We start from the raw sequence: 22,473 nt of genomic DNA, 5'->3' as shown, positions 1-22,473 counted from the left end.
AAATTCTTATTATATGAAAATGTTTGACTGGACACGAATACTTAATTAGGTAACGATAGATTATTACTCGACCGATTGAGATTGTTATCTTTTGATCAACATACTTAATTTTGTTAGATAATGATAGATTATTACTCGACTAGTTGAGATGTTATCTTCTGCTTAGCATGTTTGTTTCATATCTATGAGTTTGTTCATATTACTGATTTTAAGTCTGAATAAAGATTGGGGGTTGCTGAAGGTCAATACAATCTCTTTATTTCATAAATGCAGGAGTAAGATCAGAGGCGTATCCAGAATTTCGGGATGATGGGTGCATTATTACAAAAAAGGTTGATCTAAAATATAAATTTGATCGGTTGGACATTTAGGTTCTTATTACTGAAAACCGTTAAAGTTAATATTATAGGTCCAAAACTAATTAAAATGTCAAAAGTGTTACCAATAACCATTTAGAGAGGTGTTATCTAATTTTACAAAGAAAAATAAAACAAGATGAATATAAAATTCAAATTTCTAACGTCACGTAAAGAGGTGCACCCAGTCATCATCGCATTATATGATACTCCAAATATGGGTTCACACATCTATATTTCAATATTTTTCAAAAATATAACACTACTATATATGATCTCGGGAGGGGAGCATGGGTTCACATGAACCCGGTNTGATTTTACGATGATTCTTATACCGGAAAAAGGAACAAGCGTATCGTAGCTAAAGAAAAGTAGAAAGGTCAAACACACCAAGAATAAGCAAAGAATCGAGAAGTGGTCCTTCACAATAACATGAACATGATTTGTTTACACATCAAATTCTTATTATATGAAAATGTTTGATTGGACACGAATACTTAATTAGGTAACGATAGATTATTACTCGATCGATTGAGATTGTTATCTTTTGATCAACATACTTAATTTTGTTAGGTAATGATAGATTATTGCTCGACTAGTTGAGATGTTATCTTCTGATTAACATGTTTATTTCATATCTATGAGTTTGTTCATATTACTGATTATAAGTCTAAATAAAGATTGAGGGTTGCTGAAGGTCAATACAATCTCTTTATTCCATAAATGCAGGAGTAAGATTGCGTACAAACCCCACTTATGAAATTACATTTTTTTTTTTTGGATTGTTGTCGAGTTTGTAAACTAGATACTAAGAATCTCAAATGGGTATTGAAATTTTAGATGAGTGAAAATAAGTTGAGTCTCTAATAAATAGTCGAGTCAATGATCAAATATTACTTGCACTGGATTGAGCTAAATAATGAGTCATAACCAAACTCGTATTTTCTTTACTCCTAATTTTAATACGTTTTACTTGACACACGAACGTCTATCGATAAAAACAATTTTTACCTTTGCAAATTAGAAGTAACACTGCATACACATTACCTTCCTCAGACCTCACCAGTCGTCATTATTATATTAAATACTAAACCTTTTATTAAAATGGACCCAATAATGTGTGATTCGAATTTTATCGAAACTCAAATGTGGATCGGGATAGGGAATAATAATAAATGTGAAATTGATTTAATAATTGTCCCTTTTTGGCTCTATCTTACTTAACTCTTTCCTATTTTACCAAAAATCTCAGTTCAAATTTCATTTCACTTTTTTTATCACTCTCTACATTTTTGACGCTTCCTTTGCTTTTGCTTTTCCTCTTCACCTTTATCTCTCCAATTATTTGAATTTCCAGAAGCAAAACGAAAGCGTTTTCTCCTTCGCATTCTCTTCTCCAGATCGTTTTTCAGGTGAATTAATTTTTTCAGTTTTCGGTATTTTTATCAATGTACTTTTAGTAGTCTGTTCAGTTTTCGCAACGGCGAAGTTTTTGTTACTTTTTCCGTTGATTATTGTTGTTTAATATTAGTATAACAGTTCCTTAAGCAGTTCGGTTTGGTTACTGAGGCGGAGGAGGAGGAGGAGGAGTAACCTGTGATTTTGCTGGTGTATGTGTTTTGGTTTATTTGGAATAGTGCGAGTTATGTGAAAATTTAAGTATATGTAAGTGTTAGGAAAATGAGGATTTGGAGTTTGAATTGAAGTATTAAGTGATGAAATTAGAGAGTAATTGTGAAGACATTGTATTAGGTGATTTTTATGGATAAAAAACACTTGCAAAACCTAACTTTATTTATTTTCTGTAAAGTTTTTTCGAACTGGTTTATAGCGCATAGAGTTTAAATTGAAGCATGTTGATGGTATTTTAGTGGATGAGATGCTGACCGGCTGCTGCTGGTGTATGTGTGAGGAAAAAGTAACTTGTGAATTTGCTGTTGTATCATGTATGTGTTTGGTTTAGTTGGAATAGTATAAGGAATTGTCGAGTTTGTGAAAATTTGAGTATATGTAAGTGTTATTGTTTGGAAAATGCTGAGCTTGGTAACGTAAGCTTGTAACTCAAGTGAGAGTATTAAGGTGACGAGGACAAATTCAAAAAAAAAAAAGAATTATTGCAAGGAAAATGAGGATATGAAGTGCTATAGCCTAAAAGTGATGAAATTAGAGAGTATATTGTGAAGACATTGTATTAGCTGGATTTTTTTAGATTTTTTCGAACTGGTTTATAGTGGATAGAGTTTAAATTGAAGCATGTTGTTGGCGGGGGAGAATTTAGTAGGTAGTTTATGGTATATGTGAACTCGTGGTGTTTTTGCAAAACTAGATATTTTATGTGTATATTTTTTAGAATTGATCTAATATTACCTTTTGGCACTCATGCTACAAAAAGGTTTAGTGATGTACTTGGTTGAAAGCTAAATTATTTAGTAAAACCAAAACAGTGAGGGAGGGAAACTAATAAGCTAACCAACTGATGGCAATTTCTGTCATCAAAGCGATACATTTGCTTAAAATTGGAGAGCTTGCTGCAGATTTACCTTTCTAGTTGAAGAATTAGAACTACATTGTGAGAATAATTTTGTTGTGTTTATTGGTACTTGAAAATGTTTAATCCCATGGAAGAATAGGAGTAAATGCATCAGTTTGCAAATTGATGCAACTTATTTGATAACTAAATCCTGAACTTTTAGCAGATAGTTTCTCTTTTAGGTTCATATGCAGATCTATTCTTATTTTTATCTATGGACCTCTTAGCTTCATTTTGATTAATTAGCATGACCATATACTAACTTTTAATTTCAGTTTTATCTTCACTGTTTGTATTTATATGTGCTTGTAGTGTTGGAGAGCCTAAATTACTTATTATTGGTATGATACGGGACTAAATGGAGGGAAATGGATTGTAAGGATTTATACAGCGGACCCTAAATGTATCTATATGTGCTTCTAGGGTTGGAGAACCTAAATTATTAATTTATATTTGAATGTTCAATTGCGTGGAGCTTAGTTGTTGTTGTTGTTTTTTGTATTTGTATGTGCTTGCCATCAAATCTTAAAACACTGCAGACATTATCTCTTCTTCTAGTGATTTTGTTGTAGCCATGCCATCATTTCTTTCTTTTCTCAAAAGTGCCCCTTGGATCTGTCTTAAATGCAACATAGAATATATTGAGTCTCACTGATTATAAAGTGAACATGATGAATCTTATACTGCCTTTCTGTAATATGGTACCAAAGGCTATCTCTGTTTCTGTTAGTTATTTATCAACATCTGCAAGTTTTACTAACCCCTATTATTGTTCTGTTAGTTGGTAAAATGCCAGAGATTCAGTTGGGCGCCCATACATTCAGAAACCAGGGAGTGGAAGTAGCAAGATTTCACATGCATGACTGGCTTATTCTCTTCCTACTTGTGGTGATAGATATAGTTTTAAATGTGATAGAACCGTTTCATCGTTTTGTTGGATCTGACATGATGACAGATTTAAGATACCCTTTGAAAGACAATACCATTCCCTTTTGGGCTGTTCCAGTAAGTGCAACCTCTTAAGACATATTGGTTTGAGACATTACATAGTTACAAAGAAGTATGTGTGTTTTTTGTACTTCTAAGTAGGCATTTTATAATCCATGTCTTTTCCTTGTAAACAGATTATTGCTATAATCTTACCTTTGCTAGTCATACTTGTCTTTTACTTCATCAGAAAGGATGTCTACGACGTGCATCAAGCTATATTAGGTATTCTTTATCCCTTACGTGACTATCAGCTTTTGCCTGGTAGCAAGTTATATTGGCAAGTATATATAACTGGATCAGATTGATTACTTCGTGTGCTTTGTTCAGGATTGTTGTACTCTGTACTCATCACCTCTGTTCTTACTGATGCAATAAAAGATGCTGTTGGTCGACCCCGTCCAGACTTCTTTTGGCGGTGTTTCCCTGATGGAAAGGGGGTATGTTTATTCGTCTTGGAATATCCTTTCTGTATTAGAAACTGATATGACATCATTTGCAACTTCTGATTATAATTTTCTGTGTTTAGGTGTTTGATCCAATCACAAGCAATGTCAAATGTACTGGCTTGAAAAGTGTTATCAAAGAAGGACATAAGAGTTTCCCAAGCGGACATAGTTCTTGTGAGTATAACTATTCCCTATCAATTGCATTGTTGGCATTAGAAATTTGTGATTATTTCCTTTTTTGTACTTGACCCTTTAAACCAAATGAGCTACCCTTCACTTTCATTCCTTCTTCCAATAAAACTTTCTTAGTGATGTGAACTGTTTCCTTTTCCACTGTATTGATATTTTATTCTTCTCCCATTCAACATAGAATTTCACTGCAAGATTTTAGATTGCTTTTCCTTGTAATTAGTACAACTGATCTTTAAATAATTATTTATAAAATGCTGGAAGAATGAAACATCTGTACTGTGTTGTCCGGTACAATCCAGTCAAGTACCTGCAGAATTTGTCTAACGATTTGTTAAAAATCCATATAATAGATTTTTGTATTTATCACTACCCTATCACTCCTTTTCCCATATGCTTAACCTATATGTTTTAATAGTTAAGTTTTCACCTCAAATAGTTCAGCCATATTAGTTAGCCGATTCTTAGGTGAGTTTGACTTATGCTTGGATGATCTACGTAAGTAGACATCTTGCTCGTAACTTGGAACTCCTGTAAGTGTATAGGTGACTAGCTTATGCTTCAATTTTCAACCAGATTTGACAATATGAAATATTATGTTTCTTTATGTGTCTGTATGGGTGTTTGGCTGTTTTATCTAAGATCTTGGCTTGCGTTGAGTAAATTGAGTTCTTAGAGGAAACTGAAGCTTGTTGGTATTTGTTGGTATCATGTGAATAGGGTCTTTTGCTGGTCTTGGCTTCCTCGCTTGGTACCTGTCAGGGAAAATCAAGGTATTTGATCGAAGAGGCCATGTTGCTAAGCTCTGCCTTGTTTTCTTGCCCTTGCTGATGGCCGCATTAGTCGCAGTTTCCCGGGTTGATGATTACTGGCACCATTGGCAAGATGTATTTGCTGGAGGTCTCTTAGGTCTGTAAATTATGGATGATCATGTACTCTTTTCTAGTTTTCTTGTTGCCTTGTATAGAGAACTTATTGTTTATTTTCTTTGTGACATTTATGCAGGATTGATTGTGGCTTCAATTTGTTACCTACAATTCTTTCCCCCACCATATGATATAGATGGTACTTGCTCACTTTCTTCAGTATCTCTTTTCACAGTAATCCAACTTGGAATCAACAAAAACAAAGAATTAGCCAGTTCACTAGTTAAAATCCTTAATGGTAGGGCATTGTGATTTTTATGATGGTAAATAGTAAATCAATTCAACTGCCACATGTGTAGTGAGTTTGTATCTGATGGCTGAAAGATAATATGAAAACTATGTAAATGAGTTCCTCAGTTTAATTCTCACTTTCTTGCAGAAGTGCATAATACGTAAATGAAGTTTTCTGGAGGATAGTAGATACCTACAAATTCCACTGTTGCTGGATTTTTAAGCATACTTTCTCCTATTATATTGCCTCTCCATCCTCAAGGGTGGGGGTAAATGGGTGCTTCCCTTTTCGCCAGCTATTCCAGAGTAAGTAGTTAGAATTAGGCAATGGCATGACACGTGAGGGAGCACTACCTTTGGTTGTTTATCTTTTCCTCTCTGTTGCTTTGAATACTAAGTTCTGTTTATGAATGCTGTAAGTTTCGAGTCCTTGCCTAGCTGAAGAAGGAGAAAGAAACAAAGGAAAATATTAATGGGCGAATATTGTTTAGTCATTGCGCATTTTCTGTTGTTGCGTCTATTGTTTGGGGGGAATGGGAACATCTAGAAATGTGCAATGGTGAACTTATGGCAGAGCACCTTTGTGAAAGGTCTTGTTTTCTCTTCTGTTTTTTTATCTTATACACCAGCATCTAATAGAGGAAAGCCGGTCCACTGTGTGCTAAACTATTTTTGGCTTTCCAAATGTTGTTAGATGCAGCATTTGCCCTGCTGAAGGAAAACCATATGTCAATGAAAAAGTTTAAGGGCCCAATATAACTTAGCCTATTGCTGATATTTCATGGTTGGTTTATGCAAACCACGAAGGCTTACAAGGCTATTTTCTTGTTGTTACTGTTCTTTCTCTGAATGCTCTGCACTGTTTTCCTTTTTAGTTGGTATGTTTTCTTCACTATTGTTTTTTTTCTTCAATAATACTTTGATTTGTTGCACTTGAGCCAAGGGTCCTTCGGAAACAGTTTCTCTACCTTCACGAGGTAGGGATAAGGTTTGCGTAGATTCACACCTCCCAGACCCCACTTGTGGGATTTCACTGGGTATGTTGTTGTTGAAGGTTTACAAGCTTAATAGTCCTTTCATTCTTAAATTAGCATTTTCTCTTGCATTTCTAAATTATGCCCTGCGTTATTGCTGTTTATTTTTCTAAATGTAAATTACTTTAGCTTTAGGAACCTATTTGATTACTGAAATTGTTTAATCAGTGTTAAGTTTTTTTTTGTTGTGTGTAAATTGTTGCATAATTAGTTCAATTGGTTGATGATTTTGTCAGTGTTTCCCTGAAATTTTAGCACTTAAAAGGGAAATCATGAGGGAGCACTACCTTTGGTTGTTTGTCTTTTCCTCTCTGTTGCTTTGAATACTAAGTTCTGTTTATGGTTTCCAAATGCTGTAAGTTTCGAGTCCTTGCCTAGCTGAAGAAGGAGAAAGAAACAGAGGAAAATGTTAATGGGCGAATATTGCTTAGTCATTGCACATTTTCTGTTGTTGCGTCTATTGTTTGGGGGGATGGGAACATCTAGAAATGTGCAATGGTGAACACATGGCAGAGCACTTCTGAGAAAGGTCTTGTTTTCTCTTATGTTGTTTTATCCTACACACCAGAATCTAATAGAGGTAAGCCGGCCCACTGAGTGCTAAATTATTTTGGCTTTCCAAATGTTGTAAGATGCAGCCTTTTCCCAGCTGAAGGGAAAAGAATCTGTAAATGAAAAAGTTTAAGGGCCCAATATAACTTAGCTATTGCTGATATTTCATGGTTGGGTTTATGTAAACCATGAAAGCTTACAAGGCTATTTCATTGTTGTTACTGTTCCTTTTATGAGTGCTCCGCACTGCTTTCCTTTTTAGTTGCTGTGTTTTCTTCACTATCATTTTTCCTTTTCATAACTACTTTGCTTTGTTGCACTCGAGGTGACGGTCCTTCGGAACCTCTCTACCTCCACGGGGTAGGGGTAAGGTTTGGGTACATCTACCTAGACCCCACTTGTGAGATTTCACCAGGTATTTGTTGAAGGCTTACAAGCTTTATAGTCTTTACATTCGTATATTAGCAATTTCTCTTGCATTTTAATGCCCTGACTTGTTGCTGTTTATTTGTCTGAGTTAAAAGATTCACATTTTCACTGTTACTAGAAAGTTTATATCTGAAGACTCGAAAGAAGAAGTTGACATGACATGTATTTTTAGTTGATCTAACTCGTTAACGGAAATTTTGATACACTGCTTATTCCATGTCCAGGTAGGATGCCCCATGTGCATTTACAAAGGCTGGCGGAACAGCGAACTGGTACACAATCTATGTCAAATAATCCAGGTTGTCTTACTATAAGGCAACCTGAAGTTGATAGTATGTATGTTCAACCTGAACATGGCATTGCCGTATCAGAACACAGTGCCCGTGAGACCGGACCAATCTTTGATGACGACGTTGAAAGTGGCAGATGGAGGCATTGACTAAATGTTACATCATTCGTGCATTTACTGTATAGATCAGAATAGGTATTCTGCACTCTGTTAGTCCTCTCATCAAACAGGTAGATTTTTTCAGGGGTTGCTTGTTTTTCCATTTCTGTGAGTTTCTACCTTCTGTAATTTTACATTCATTTGTTAGATTTGACTTCAAGAACTTGATGTGCTAACTGGTTAATACCAAGATCTCAAGTAATTTCCGTGTTTTCGTTCATTAATAGACGAGATAAAATGTGATGTGTAGACATGACATTGCGAAACTATTATGACGGCCTTATGGCCTGTGTTTATGAGCATTGGTTTAAAGAGATAAAGGTTGAAGTCCTTTTGTTAATAGTTCATGAGTATACTGTATACCTTTTTACTGAAATTGTGAAGTTTTTCAGTGTGTACCATTTGTCTATAGTTTCTATGAAAAATTCATTTCAGTTTCTGATTGGAACTTATTGAAACGAGGAATCTTGTAGCTTGGTTGGTTGACTACCTAACTTTCATCTTGTTGGTGAGGGTTCGATTCCCTACCTTGTAATCCCCTCCCCATTTCTCATCCCTAACCCATTCTTTTTAGCGAAAAATAAGTTATTTGAATTTCAACTCTCAATCGGAATGTAAAACTCGAAGGGGAGTGTTGAAGCAACAGTAAAGTTGTTTTGATGTGATTTATAGGTCATTTGACTCATGGAATCAACTTTTGATGCTTGTGTCACGATAGGCTATCTACAACACGCTCCCTTAAGGTGCGACCCTTTCCGGAATCCTGCAATCATTTTTGTTTTGTTTTAATTGTAATGTAATACTCACCTTTTGCACATAAAGTGTAAGGGACGGCAATCTTGGCAGCAAGTGGTAGTGATTATAACTGGACCTTTTCAATTGGCTCAACAACATACAACCTAGTAATTACTGACCGTTTGGTTGAGAACAAGTTATTCGGGATTAATTTTTTTAGAATAAGTTATTTCACCATGTATATGAGATAACTTATCTCATCATTAAGGCATAAATGATGGTGGGATAAATATTCCCAAGATTGTCTAATACCTCAACCAACCGCAAGATAAAATAATTTTGCATTTTATCCTGAGATTATTATACATTATACCTCACCCTAAACGACTATTAATCAGTGTGGTCTAGTTTAATTTTTTCCAAAATTGTTTTGAAAAATGATTATTATTATTTTTAGCTGAGGGTCTATTGTTGTTGCTACAAATATCAATGCTAATATGTTTCTTTGATATACTACCAAAATTTCATAGTTTGTTTGAAACAGTCAAATACGAATAAACAATCATCTCATTTGATCCTTTCAAATAGGATCCACAGTAATATAGTCAAGTTTAACTTTTTCTAATCTATAGTAAAGTTAAAAAGACAAATTATCCTCGAACTATCGTAAATAGTATGCAGATATTCTTCGTCATACTTTTGGGACATTGATGCCCTTGTCGTTCAAAAACTAGAACATATATGCCCTTCACTGTAACGAAAGACTAAATAGGAACACGTGGCACAATTTTATCCGTCGATCCGATATTTAATAAATGTCGGGTCGGTGGATAAGATTATGACACGTGTATGCCCGTTAATATAAAGGGTATATATGCTCCAGTTTTAGGACGACAGGAGCACCAATGTCCCAAAAGTATGATGGAGGGTATCTGCATACCATTTACGATGATTCGGGGTATATTTGACCTTTTTCCCTTAATATTATAGTGTTTAAACTATAAATACATCAATAATTTTATGTCATTTTGTTAATGTTTGTACCTTAAAAACATAATCAAATGAACTTTATCATTGTCTTTATCCAATTAACTCTAACCTTACCATGTCATTCTTGCCCTATATAAAGTGTCCCTTCTTACACATAAAGAATCCACACAAATTCTTTTACACTCCACTTAACTAGCTCATCAAAAAAGTTCTTTTTTGTTTATTCGTTCATCAAGCTCTTGTTTGATCTATCGTTGTTAACAAAACCCCATCGATGGTAAATCTTGGTTTTTCATATTTGCGTTACCTAAAGAAATTTGTGGGGACGCAAAAGTACCATAGATTAGGAGATGCAAAAAGGGATAACAACAAGAGGAAAATACGAGTTCTTATGCTCGGAAACAAGAGAAAGATGATTTTTTCGAAGATTAAACAAGTTCGGATTAAGCTCCATTGGAAGCTATTTTCACCATTGAAGCTAATGACAAAGTTTCACAATGTTTATGTTAATAAAATGCTAAGTTTAGAAGGTTACAAGAAAGATGGTACTATTTGTGAAGCTAAAAAAGTTGCAATTGGAAAATCAATTCCAATTGTGGATTCTTCAACCAATGATGTGGTTGATTGTAGGATGGTTTTGGAAATTTATAAAAATATAATGTCTTCTAGGGAACTAGCACACCCCTTAGGATTCAATCGTTCCTCAAATTCTGTGTAAATGCAGAATGCTTTGTGTATCGAACTGCCGTTCCTCAAATCCTGTGTGAATGCAGAATGCTTTGTGTATCGAGCTGTCCTTTTTCAAAAAACTAGTACACTACTTGGTTTGTTATCTTCAAATTGTTTAGATTTTGATTTTTTTTAAAATAGGTATATTCAATCTCAAACTCCTTTCTTGCAAGTTGGTTTTTGTTTTGATTCAATCCAATACGCTATTTCATTAGCATGAGTTTGTTTCATTCTTAACGGGTTGAGTTTAATTGCCAAAAACTAAAAAAGACAATCTGGTGCATAAAGCATCTCGCATTAATTATCATGAGACATTTTATATGATCAACTTATTTATGTAATGATAGTTTCTACACGCATGGTAACATTTTCAAAATATGAGTAAGAAGTTTCTAATAGAAACTTTTTATCACGTGTTTAGATACTCAATTGAAACACATCACAATTTGAGTTTCTTAAATAAAACTCACTAACAAATTTAATATACTCATCCTAAAAAATAAATAGTACTTCACACTATCCTAATAGAAAAGAAAGAATCAAAACTAATTGAAGAAATAATCAAAGTGTGTTTTCTCATACGAGAGTTACATACTTCAACATGATAGCAGAATATGTAACAACTTTGATTTTGAATCTCACATCACCGCTACCCATTATCAAGAAAGAAAAATCATTTATTTATGCACATGAAGATGCATACTGAAAAACATAATCAAATATATAAATATGCTCTATAGTAACACAATTTTTTTACATGAGACGGTCACACACTTTAACGAACCTCATGAAATACCATAGAATATATTTTTATATCTATAAGGTGCACTTATTTTTACCTATACAACATTTCCTATCTAATTTATGAGAAAATTAAGCAGTTCTCTAAACAGTCACTGGCATCCCCCTGCCTTTCTCTTTGTAACTTCCAGGCAGGAAATGGGCTGTCAAATACAAAGTTTTTATGAATAGAGAAATTAATTGATGGAATATCCAATAGCTTTCCAACAAGAAACAACACTTATATGTTATGTTGCTCGGACTCTTCAAAAATATCATAGAGCATTTTTGGAGGATCCAACGTGAGTGTTGCCCCATTTTCGGAGAGTCAAAAGCAACATAACCTATATGAAGAGATTCAGCCACTTTAGGCATCAGGGCCACTAGCAAATAAGTTAATCAACCCGCGAAATACTTGAGCTGAAAGTTGATGAGCTTGAAAGAGCTCGCCATCAACGTTCCATATACTCTCCTTGCCGAAAGAAGTGAATGTGAATGCTGGAGTCTGAATAGCAGAATGTTATGAAAGAATAGCTTCATGGAAAGATAAGCAGGAGGAAAAGAGTTTCAGGTTACCTTATGGTGCTCGACGAATTCAAAATCTAGCGGATTGCCATCCTTCTTTGCTAGCTGGAGAAGGTGACTGCATAAAATAGACAAACATTGTGTAGATGTCAGCAGGGCTAAGATAGGTAATACCGTGCTAAGAATACGGACACATCCAAGTCTAGCCATATTGGTTTATTTCTACGTTTTCAAGTCATTAATATCCAACGACTAAGCATACATATTTGAAGTTTATGGATTCTGAACTTGCCACTGAATTCATAGCTCATTTTAGTTTCTAAGTTCGCAATTAAATATTTATACATATTTAATGGAATTTCTAATATAAATACAGGGTATAAGCAAAAGTTACTAGTTCAAGCCTGCACCTATATGCTAGCTCCGGTCGAGAGTTTAGACCTTAAGCTTCTAGGTTAAAACAGTGAGGAGAGAGAGAGAGAGAGACGATTACCACAAATAACATGCGTGAGGGCATTCCTTAATTAATATAAGATGTAGAAAACCATCTGAAAGGTGTGCATCAGCCACCAGACCATCGGGCGCCTTTTCATTTCTGCAAGAGATTACAGCAGCTCCAACACTAAGAAAACGCCCTTTGGACTTTAACCATCTTGAATCTTTTGAATAGGGCTGCAAGCTGGGGCATTTTGCCGATGTGTGGCCTGCTTTTGTTTTGCAAATATTACAGTTTGCACGACAAGCTACTCTTTCGGACTTTTTGAGAAGGGACCACAATCCTTTTGTCCAGCTGCCTGTTGACTCTTTCTCAGGACCTACGTTTTTCTTTTCTGATTCAACTTCCAAGTATGCAACTTCTGCTTCATACGATCTACAAAAATATGAAGTTGTAAAATATACTACATCAGTAAGATGTTTATGAAATTGAGTGATCTACGGAATTAAGTTTAGAGGAATATAGTACAATGCGAGATCATTGCCACACCCAAGACATAGTACAAGACATGGATCCAATTACAAGTTGGTCTTATAGTCAGAGCCTCAGAGGTGGATTCGTAATTTTATGTTTTATGGGTTTTGGACCTCTACATTGTTTACTAGGTTCTTGTTATATTATTTATGTTTAATGGGTCTTCTAACATTATTTATATATTTTAAGTGAAACTTTAAACACAAATACAAGGTCTAGAGTCTGGACCAAAACTACTGGTTTCTGCTGAACCCGTAACTTCTACAGTGGATCCGCCACTGCTTATAATAAAGTCGATTTCTATCCTCCATCTGAGAGGTTGGACATGCCCAGTGAGGGGCAACAACAACATACCTAGTGTAAGTTGTAACCACAAGTGGGGTCTATACGATAGCGTGTAGCAGACCTTACCCCTACCTCGTAGAGATAGAGAAGTTGTTTCTGATAGACCTTACCACTGCTCAGGGAGGAGCAGTGGAGGAAAAAATAGGAGTATCACGAGCAGTGACTATTTTGGTACCAGACCCATCAAGGTCCTATGATCACTGTCTAACCAGCTCAACCACAGAAGGTCGAGCACGTGTTTTCACACAGGTACAATCACGCATCTACTCTAGCCTCCCAACATTACTAATTGAAAACTTCATTAGTGACAGCAATATCCGTGAGCAAAGCAGTAGGGATGCTCATTAAGACAGTCACCAGTGGGCAAAATGGCAAATGGAACCAACTGAAAAAAAAATTGCACCAACAAATTTGGTCCACAAGCCATACCTGTGACGAAGAAACACCTTTGTTCCAGCATAATCATAACGCTTGGGGCCCATCCACCTGTACTTTTCGCTCTCAGTAATTACATCTCCATAAAACCCATACCTGATAAGTAAGCGAATGATTACGAAGGAGGAGTAGAATTTAATCGTAAGTTCACAAAGAAGCATGCATTGCACCAAGGGTGTGACCTATGGTCAATGAAGTGGGTGAGAACCATGAGGTCTCATGTTCAAATCTCAGCAGAGACAAAAAAATACTAGGTGTCCCATCGTCCTAACCTTGGTAGATAGAATCACATGGTAACTGTTGTTGGTGGTAGGTGACCGGTATCCCGTGGAATTAGTCAAGGTGCGTGCAAGCTAGCCCAGACACCACGGTTATAAATTTTTTTAAAAAAAGAGCATGCAATGCAAAAGTTTAAAAATAGGCAGACGGTTAACACAATAACCAGGTGCGGGAAATAATACGATCTCCTGAACAGAGTATAAGAAAAAAGCCATTTACCAATGCAAAAGTTTAAAAAGCTCTCATGAGCACACTGTAACTCACATTCAGTAGGGGACCATAATTTATTTCGAGACAATGGTTCGGCGCAATTGTAACCACTTAAATAACAAGTTCACAAGTAAAAGACAATGGAATATGTCCCACATAATGAAACATTGAGCTAGTAAATAAAGCAACAACATAGGTTTATCTTTTTATTTATCTCTGAAATCCCGAGGGCCAGTAGCGCAAGGTTTGAAATTCGGTGAATAAACCTCCCCCCTCCTACCCTCTTCTCAATTTTGAATCGGGTTTTGGTGCACAGTAGAGCTCAAATCCATGACGCAAAACCATATATTATTATAGGAATAGCAAAGCATAGAATTATAGGATTCAGTTGAACAAAGCCTGCAAATTTGATTATGTATCGCTCATTTTTCAACTAAATGCAACATATTTACCAATAAGTTAAAAAAGAAAAAGTAGGCTAATACCCCTGGATATAAAACAACATAACCAGTGTAATCCCACAAATGAGGTCTGGGGAGGGTAGTGTGTACCAGACCTTACCCTCCCTTGGAAGGTAGAGAGGTTATTTTTGATAAACTCCCGTCTCAAGTACAAGCATTATGAAGCAGTTCGAAAAACAAAAACAACGGGGGTGAAGAAGCCAAGAAAAAATACTAAAGAACGCATGACAAAGCATACTAAAGAGGAACAATCCCTACAACAAAATGATACGATAACAGAAGTGCTAGAAACATTAAATAGTAGCAGAAATGGAATAACAAGAACTACCTGAGTAATACTACGACTACTGGATAAAATGGATTCGAAATAAAGCAGAAAGAAAGTCAGAAAAGTGCACCACACACTAACAGTGAGTATCCGCTAAAACAAAAACATTTAGAGAACACTGGTTTCGGAATAGCATATGAGTTAACCAATAATAGATGAAAATTACCCAGCGAAAGAAGCTGCATAACGTACACAGGGTTCATCCTTAGATGTAGAAGTCTTTTTCCATCTTACAACTTGTGCTATATCAAGGCACACTGCTTTACCAAGGATGATCTGCAATGCAGAAGTCATAGCATCCCTAGCACCTGTAGTACTGCAAAAATGAAAGTCAACTAGCTTTTCAAAAAGATAATGTGGCTAGCAACGTATAAAAAGTTGCTAAATGCTAAGCATAACATAGGATTTTAAAAACAAAATCCACACTCTATCCCAATTTATGTGATGTAGTTTGACTGGGTACGTAGTTTAAGATATATGAGAAGACTTTGCAATGTTCCAAAACTACTATTAAAACAAATCTGTTTAATAAATAGAAGAGTACACCTTAGTGAACTTTTTGCCAAATAAGTGGACCCAACATCGGTAAAATATTGATAGTCATTAAACATTTGTCAAATAAGAAAATGTGTCATTCTTTTTGGACAGACTAAAAAGGAAGGTGTATCACATAAAGTGGGATAGAGGGAGTAGAAAACATCAACGAGGTCTACAACATTCATAGCTGGTAAAATATACCAATCAAGAAACTTAAGACAATCCTGCTTCAGTTCATACTAGAATCTTCACAGATGATATTTTGATGATTAAATTTAAAACATTTTACAGTGGTTTTCTTATCATACAATTTCTAGTAGCAAAATGTATCTTACGTTTTGTGGTCTGTGTATCTGGAAGGTGAAAGATACTTAAGTTAATCTTGTAGAGTGTGATTAGCAATTATGCACAAGGACAACCACTCGTCACTCTGTTTGTACCTTAATATCCTTAACGTATAACACTCGGAGAGTAGATATGAAAGACAACAACATACCCAGTGTAATCCCACAAGTGGGGTTTGGGGAGGATAAGATGTATGCAGACCTTGCCCCTACCTTGGTGGGGTAGAGAGGCTATTCCGATAGACCCTTGGCTCAAAAAGTGAAGTTATTCGGAAAAGGGTTGCAGGAAGAAAAAGAAATGACAGAAAAAGGAACAACAGATAGCAAAAAACATAGAAGGAAAAGAAACTACTACTAAATAAAGCAAGAGGATATGAGGCTAGCCCCCTGCCTCTCTCACCTAACGGGAGACTACACTCAGCTACCTACTAACCTTCTACCATAATTCTCAACCTCCACACCTTAATATACTAGATATGAAAGACACCATCATAAAAATGAATGCAAGGAGATCATCTCTTCCTTTCCATACAGGAAGGAAGCCTCTACAGAGGACAGACAAAGTTACCAATCAACTACACTAACAAGAATCAATATAGGACCTTACCAAATTACAATGGCATCTGTTGATCCTGCTGGAATAAGTCCAAATCTGAACTTTTCATTTGGGAAAGAAAAGTCAACATCTTCTGCTTCTGAGATGGCAAAAGGGTAAATCAAAGATGTTGTATCATTTAAAAAAAGTTACTCGCGAGAGGAAAAAACTAATGCACTTAGGTTGGCGTCAAAGGGGAGCAAAAGGAAAGGAAAGAAATGATAATGTTTTCAAATACAATGTTATCAATCATATATGTCCCCTTTCCTTCCTATCATTGTGGTTATGTACATCCAAAAATAGTCATGAAAATGCTTAAATGATCAGAAATGCGGCACTTTTATTTATTTATCACAACGCTCCCCTCACTTGCAGGCCCGATTCATTTTCTTGGGTCAAGCACATGGAAATATTTTAAAGTGTGTGGTAACGAGACTGGAACCTAGAACCTCTACAAAAGCTAATACAGTAATATCATATTGAATGTGTGAACCGTCATCTAAAAGTTTAAAACTTTTAGAGGATGGGCATCTTTACAGATCTATTTTAGGCTTGCAACACACAAGATACAAATTCTTAAGATTATTAATCATGATTATAAAATTAACTAACCTGTTTGGCAAGAATCATCTCCGGTTCCTGTAATTCCGGATACACTGTTCATAAGCACACTTCACAAATATTGATTATGCAAAGAAAACAATTTATGGAGAGAATTTATGTGTTTACATACTGAGATCTATTGATTGCTTTAGAAGAGGAGATTCATCCTCACCGCTATCAGATGGGTCCCTGATATCCACATTGGTATCAAGAACAGGCCCATCATCATTATTCTCAACGGGGTGGTTAAGTTCAGTAGGACTTGGTGGATATGAACATTTGTGCCTCGACAAGAGAAGACCGTTCAGTATTTCGTTGAAAAATCCATCACCGCCCTGAAATGATGTCAGATAGTAAAAGACCTAAGAAGCTCAAGCAACTTGGTGGTAAAATTGTTAGAAGAACTACAATATAAGCTGCCAAAATGACTATGTTATGTATCTTGTGTTGATGCATACATGTCTACCCATGTTTTGATGGAAACAAAAGGATCATATGGATCTTTTAAGACACTCTTATTTTGCTAAAGATGTACCTATTCTTCTTCGATAGATATGCATTATTGACATGCGAGAAGTGAAGCATTACTACCGTGAATAAGTACACCCTTAGCATCTTTGCCCCCCTTCACCTCTTTATTGTTTGAAGGGAACAACGCAAGATTTCCGATCCCCACGTAAAGAAAAGCAAGAACTAACAAAAGCCGTGAAATCCCTTGCAACTTCACCATATTGGTAAAACGAGAACAAATGCATCAAAACAAAGTTTTATCAACATTAACAAGGAGAAAACCTGACACATTTAATTCTCTCTTAAACTCATCAAATGTCTATGAAAAAAGATTTGAAGCATTAGACAAGCACTTTTTTTTATCAATAGATTGATTTACATTTCCTCTACGCATCTCATTTAGCAAATTAGAGACAAAAGTTGCAATCCTCAAGTATCTTGTTAGTGATATTTATACATTCAAAAGAGTGCTCAACTTTGACACCAAATAGAAAAACTTCACGGTCAAAAATTACCCACCCTCGCATCCAAAAAAAAACATAGATATCTCTCACTACTGAGTACTTACAACTGCTACCACGCCATCGTATGAACTGAGCTCTCTACTTGTAATGGAAGACATCATATCAATAGCTTGTCCTGCCCTTTCTGTCACAGTAACCTGATGAAAAGAATACAGCGAACTTAAAAAGAGTACAAACTGGAACGTAAACAATAAAAGTATCCACTTTCAAAGCTGATTTATCCAAGTTTAGTTTGCATATAGCGGATAGAAAAGTTGGGGGATTAAATCCTATTACCACAAGATTGAAAAGTAACACCCACGAAACTGTTTGTATTCAATAGCCACTACTCATATAACAAACTAGTCATTCCAAACTCATACAAAACTCATGAAGCACGATATAGCTGGATAGAATTCATAGTTTTCCTTTAGGAAACAACAAAGGGCTTTGAGAAAAACTCAAAAAAGTCCTGATATGTTGACTATTCACTGATATATCACAGCCATAATTTATTGAAGTCAAAGAATGATAGTCTTCAAACTAACATAATGAAACAACGATTCTTTTCTGTTTTGATGACAGAGAAATTTGTCTAGGGACAACTCTTAGAACCAACTGCAGTCTTTAAAACTCAGGGATAATGGGTCTACCCTCTAGCCTTGTCCAGTTAAATACCATGTTTATTTTGCATGGCATAGGGCTTGAACCTGTGACCTAAAAGTCACAAATCCCTCAACCCTTACCACTCGAACTAAGCCCGGATGCAATGAAAACAACGAATTTTAATTGACCCGATTGACTATTTTGCAGATAACAGAAGAAAGCTTGAATGAGTTTCAGGTTTTCAGTACCTAGAGATGTTATATATGATTCTCTTAAGGCAAGGGATTTTGCTACGTTGCAGCAAGCAAAGTGTGTCTGAGAAAAAATAAGCCTACAGAAATGATGCATCATTTTACGCAGTAGATGTTCTATGTGTGCTGCTACTGTGGAAGATGTCAATCACCGGTGCAATAGCCGAATAGAAATTTGCCCAGAGAGAAATAAAAGATGTTTGAGGGCACTGTACATGTGTAGTTTCAAATACAAATGTTTGAACTTCTTGGCTTTGTAGTGTTTCAGACAAGATGTATATGACATGGATGCATCACCAGAATTCCTCAGTTCCCGACATTTATAAGGGGCAATTGAGTACTAATAAAAAAAAATAAGGGGCAACTGAGCTTTTACACACTGTAAATACTCTGCACTTTCTTGGTGCTGTTTAGTCAGAAAAATAAAAAGCTGCGGGTTATGAATTAGTAGACATATTTTAAGATGTAAGAGTATATAAAGCTGATATACTAAGTAGCCTTTTGAAGATAGTGATAATTCCATTTAACAACAGAGGCAACCATTTTGGTCAATTTTTATTTAGCATTACTTACTTGAAAGAAATGCTATAAAATAATGGTCTTTATATTTATAGCATTTTCAGAAACTCTTATCTTGAGTAAATTTTACACAGAATTTAAACGAAGGTAGATCCTAAAATCAGTCATGCTTTTTTATTCCTCTGTGCAACTTTAATTGGTCGAGGGTTGAAAAGGGAAACTAGAAAACAACAACATACCCAGTATAGTCACACAAAGTGGGGTCTGGGGAGGGTAGTGTACGCACACCTTATCCCTACCTCAGAGGTAGAGAGGTTGTTTCCGATAGAACCTCAATAGTCCAAAGCAGTCCATACAGAGAATAAACAGAAGTGAAACCATCACAAAGTAACTACAGCCAAATAATACGATAATCGAAGTACAAGAAACATCAGATAGTAACAGATATTGGACAAAAAGCTACAACAGCATATCATCGTTCTCATAGACAATCTAGAATGAAATGCACATTCAGAACATCCTTCAATAATGAAACACAAGCTACCAGAAAAGTTTACCTTCATTTTCACTTTCGCTTGAGAAAATGTGGGAGCCACTGTTTCCCAAACTTTACATCCGAGTCCTTTCCCACTCTTTGGGTTAACAAAAACCTACTAATCACAAAGGAAAAAGTTTGAAGAAACTTAAACTTCAATCTGAAGTCAATTTCTGTAACCAGTTAGAGAGTACAGGCACTACCAGAGCTTTAGCAACTAACATACATGCTAACTGGTAATTGATAACATACTAAACTTACCAGAAGGTTCTTTGGCCGCTCAGCATCAATGTTTAGAAGATCATTAATCCGATTAACCCACATCTGACATGTTTGTGAATCCTTATGTCCAAAAGTATAAAAAGATGGAACCAAAACAGAAGGTTGTGTCTTTGATTTCTGGACTCCGCGTATTGTAAATCGGTACATCTGTATCCACATATACATATTATTACCTCTTGATCAAAGTAGACATATTTAGATCCTTAACTTTTGTTAAATAATTATAACCTCAAATGACTGGCCCAAAAAGGCAGCTTCATGTACCAACCCCCAATCAATGAACTCTGCAGAGTATACATCACTAAAACACAATGTGGTTTCACTTTTAGAAACAAGTTCTATGCCGAAACAAGATGACGGATCCTGCCCCTGCCATACATTGAACAGTCAGCACCCATTTCCTCAAGGTCGGCAAAACATCTATAGTATCAACATATCAAAGGAAGTAAGGATTAAAGAACAACAACATACACTGTATTCCCACGGGTGGGGTCTGGGGAGGGTATAGTGTACACAAACCTTACCTCCTACCTCGTGGAGATAGAAAGGTTGTTTCTGAAAGGCCCTCGGCTCAAGTAACACATAACTAGGCAGTTTGAAAAAGACAATATAGAAGTAGAACAAGGCATAGCAAATAATAGAGAGAGCGTAACAGACCATACAGAGCAGAATAATGTGATAAACAAAACACAAGAAACAACAGGTAGTAGCAATAATCAAAACGTAGAGATTAAAGAAAGCGAAAAAAAAAAGTGAATATGAGTCTGTTAGCTTTCTATACACTAAAGGGAACTAAAGCGAAAAACGTGACAAAGCATCCTTTTTAAAAATGTCATACATGATACATAATTATCTCTTCTCTGAGTATGTTAGCTTTCTATACACTAGTTTTAGCACCTTAATCTAATTACCACCATTTTTCGTGAAGAAGTGCTGAAGTTTTCATGCCAGCTCACACTACTTCCTCTTTATTACCACTATTTTTCAATGTTAAATGATAAGATATGAATCTCCCATGACGATTATCTCAAACATATATTTCAGGTGATCTTTGCAAAAAGCTGGCCAGAACAAGATGCAGGTACCTTTAAACTACAGCATAGTTCAATTTAATCAGTTACAAATATATCAAACCCCACTTCAAGTGAGTTTGCTAATTGCTTAATGCACATAAAAGCAAAAAAGAAAGAAAAGGAATGAAAAGTGAAACTAAACAATAAAAAGGGAATCTTTGTGCCGAGAGACTATCGAAACCAGTCTTTCTACCTCACAAAGGTAAGGTAAGGTTTACGTACATCCTACCCTCCCTAGACCCCACTAGTGGGATTACACTAGGTATGATGTTGTAAAAAAAGAATCTTTGTGCCAAGGGTGTATTGAAAACACTCTCTCTGCCTCACAAAGGTAGGGGTAAGGTCTGTTGCATAGATCCTCCCCTCCCCGGACCTCACTTGTGTGATTACATTAGGCGTTCGTTTTCGTAAAAAAGGAAACTTTGAGCCAAGGGTATGTCGAAAATAGTCTCTCTGCCTCACAAAGGTAGGGGTAAAGTCTATTATGTACATCCTACCCTCCCCAGACCTCACTCGTGCGATTACTTTAGGTGTTCTTTTTGTAAAAAAGGAAACTTTGAGCTACCAAAGCTTCAACCTCCAAACTCTTTCATGTCAACCAAACAATAAAATGGCGTATATACATTATACCAACAACCCAATTCACCAATAACTAACAAATCCAACAGATTAACTAGAATAACAAAAATCTCAAAAACTAATCATAGAAAAGCAAAAGTTAGAACACAGAGCCAAAACACACAAAATATGAGGAAATGGGTAGAACACCATTAAGCTTAACATGCTCACAAGTCACAATCAAAATAATGGGAATTTTACAGCAAAAGAAAACATAAAAAAACTTACATTAAGTACAGATTCAACAGATTTCCAAGACAATCTATCAGAAGTTTGAGTAAGAATAACTTCTCCATCACCATCCAAGAACAAATTTGAGCTGAAAATTGAATCTTCAACATTAAATGGTATATTTTCTGGAGGATTATTTTCATTTTGGGTTCTTCTCTCCATCATTCATAAAAAAAATAAAAAATCACCCAAAATTTTCTTGATTTAGAAAAAAAAAAAATCTTTAATGAAGAACCCTATTGGTTAATCCAAAAATGCAACCTCTAATAAAAATGCCCATATCATCAAAACACTCGAAAAGTATTTCAATTTGATCATCAAAACTTTCCAGAAGCTGAACAATTTTTT

The 22,473-nt window shown here is 35.6% G+C and overlaps 2 protein-coding genes across 3 annotated transcripts; one reads left to right on the top strand and one right to left on the bottom strand.

Annotated features, from left to right (window-relative positions):
* The first annotated feature begins 1,612 nt into the window (after nt 1-1,612).
* Nucleotides 1,613-8,395, top strand: LOC125867505 (lipid phosphate phosphatase 2-like). Its single transcript, XM_049548030.1, has 8 exons — nt 1,613-1,768; nt 3,668-3,891; nt 4,011-4,098; nt 4,204-4,313; nt 4,403-4,496; nt 5,232-5,420; nt 5,517-5,576; nt 7,908-8,395. The coding sequence occupies exons 2-8, from the start codon at nt 3,676-3,678 to the stop codon at nt 8,120-8,122; spliced, it is 972 nt and encodes a 323-aa protein (XP_049403987.1). The 5' UTR covers nt 1,613-1,768; nt 3,668-3,675; the 3' UTR covers nt 8,123-8,395.
* Nucleotides 8,396-11,649: 3,254 nt separating this feature from the next.
* Nucleotides 11,650-22,473, bottom strand: LOC125867497 (ceramide kinase). 2 transcript variants are annotated; one of them, XM_049548020.1, is made up of 13 exons: nt 22,123-22,473; nt 20,432-20,572; nt 20,183-20,350; nt 19,944-20,036; nt 18,076-18,168; nt 17,170-17,332; nt 17,007-17,033; nt 16,407-16,494; nt 15,085-15,234; nt 13,635-13,736; nt 12,384-12,761; nt 11,942-12,008; nt 11,650-11,870 (listed from the first exon to the last, which is right to left on the bottom strand). In XM_049548020.1, the coding sequence occupies exons 1-13, from the start codon at nt 22,288-22,290 to the stop codon at nt 11,733-11,735; spliced, it is 1,776 nt and encodes a 591-aa protein (XP_049403977.1). In that variant the 5' UTR covers nt 22,291-22,473; the 3' UTR covers nt 11,650-11,732. The 2 variants fall into 2 exon arrangements, with proteins under 2 accessions (XP_049403977.1, XP_049403976.1); XM_049548019.1 differs by having other exon boundaries at nt 17,128-17,332; nt 22,123-22,471.

The sequence above is a fragment of the Solanum stenotomum genome, chromosome 6 (assembly GCF_019186545.1).
Source record: "Solanum stenotomum isolate F172 chromosome 6, ASM1918654v1, whole genome shotgun sequence".
Classification (NCBI taxonomy): domain Eukaryota; kingdom Viridiplantae; phylum Streptophyta; class Magnoliopsida; order Solanales; family Solanaceae; genus Solanum; species Solanum stenotomum.
The sequence above is the reverse complement of the archived record's forward strand: the minus strand, read 5'-3'. Positions and strand labels throughout refer to the sequence as shown.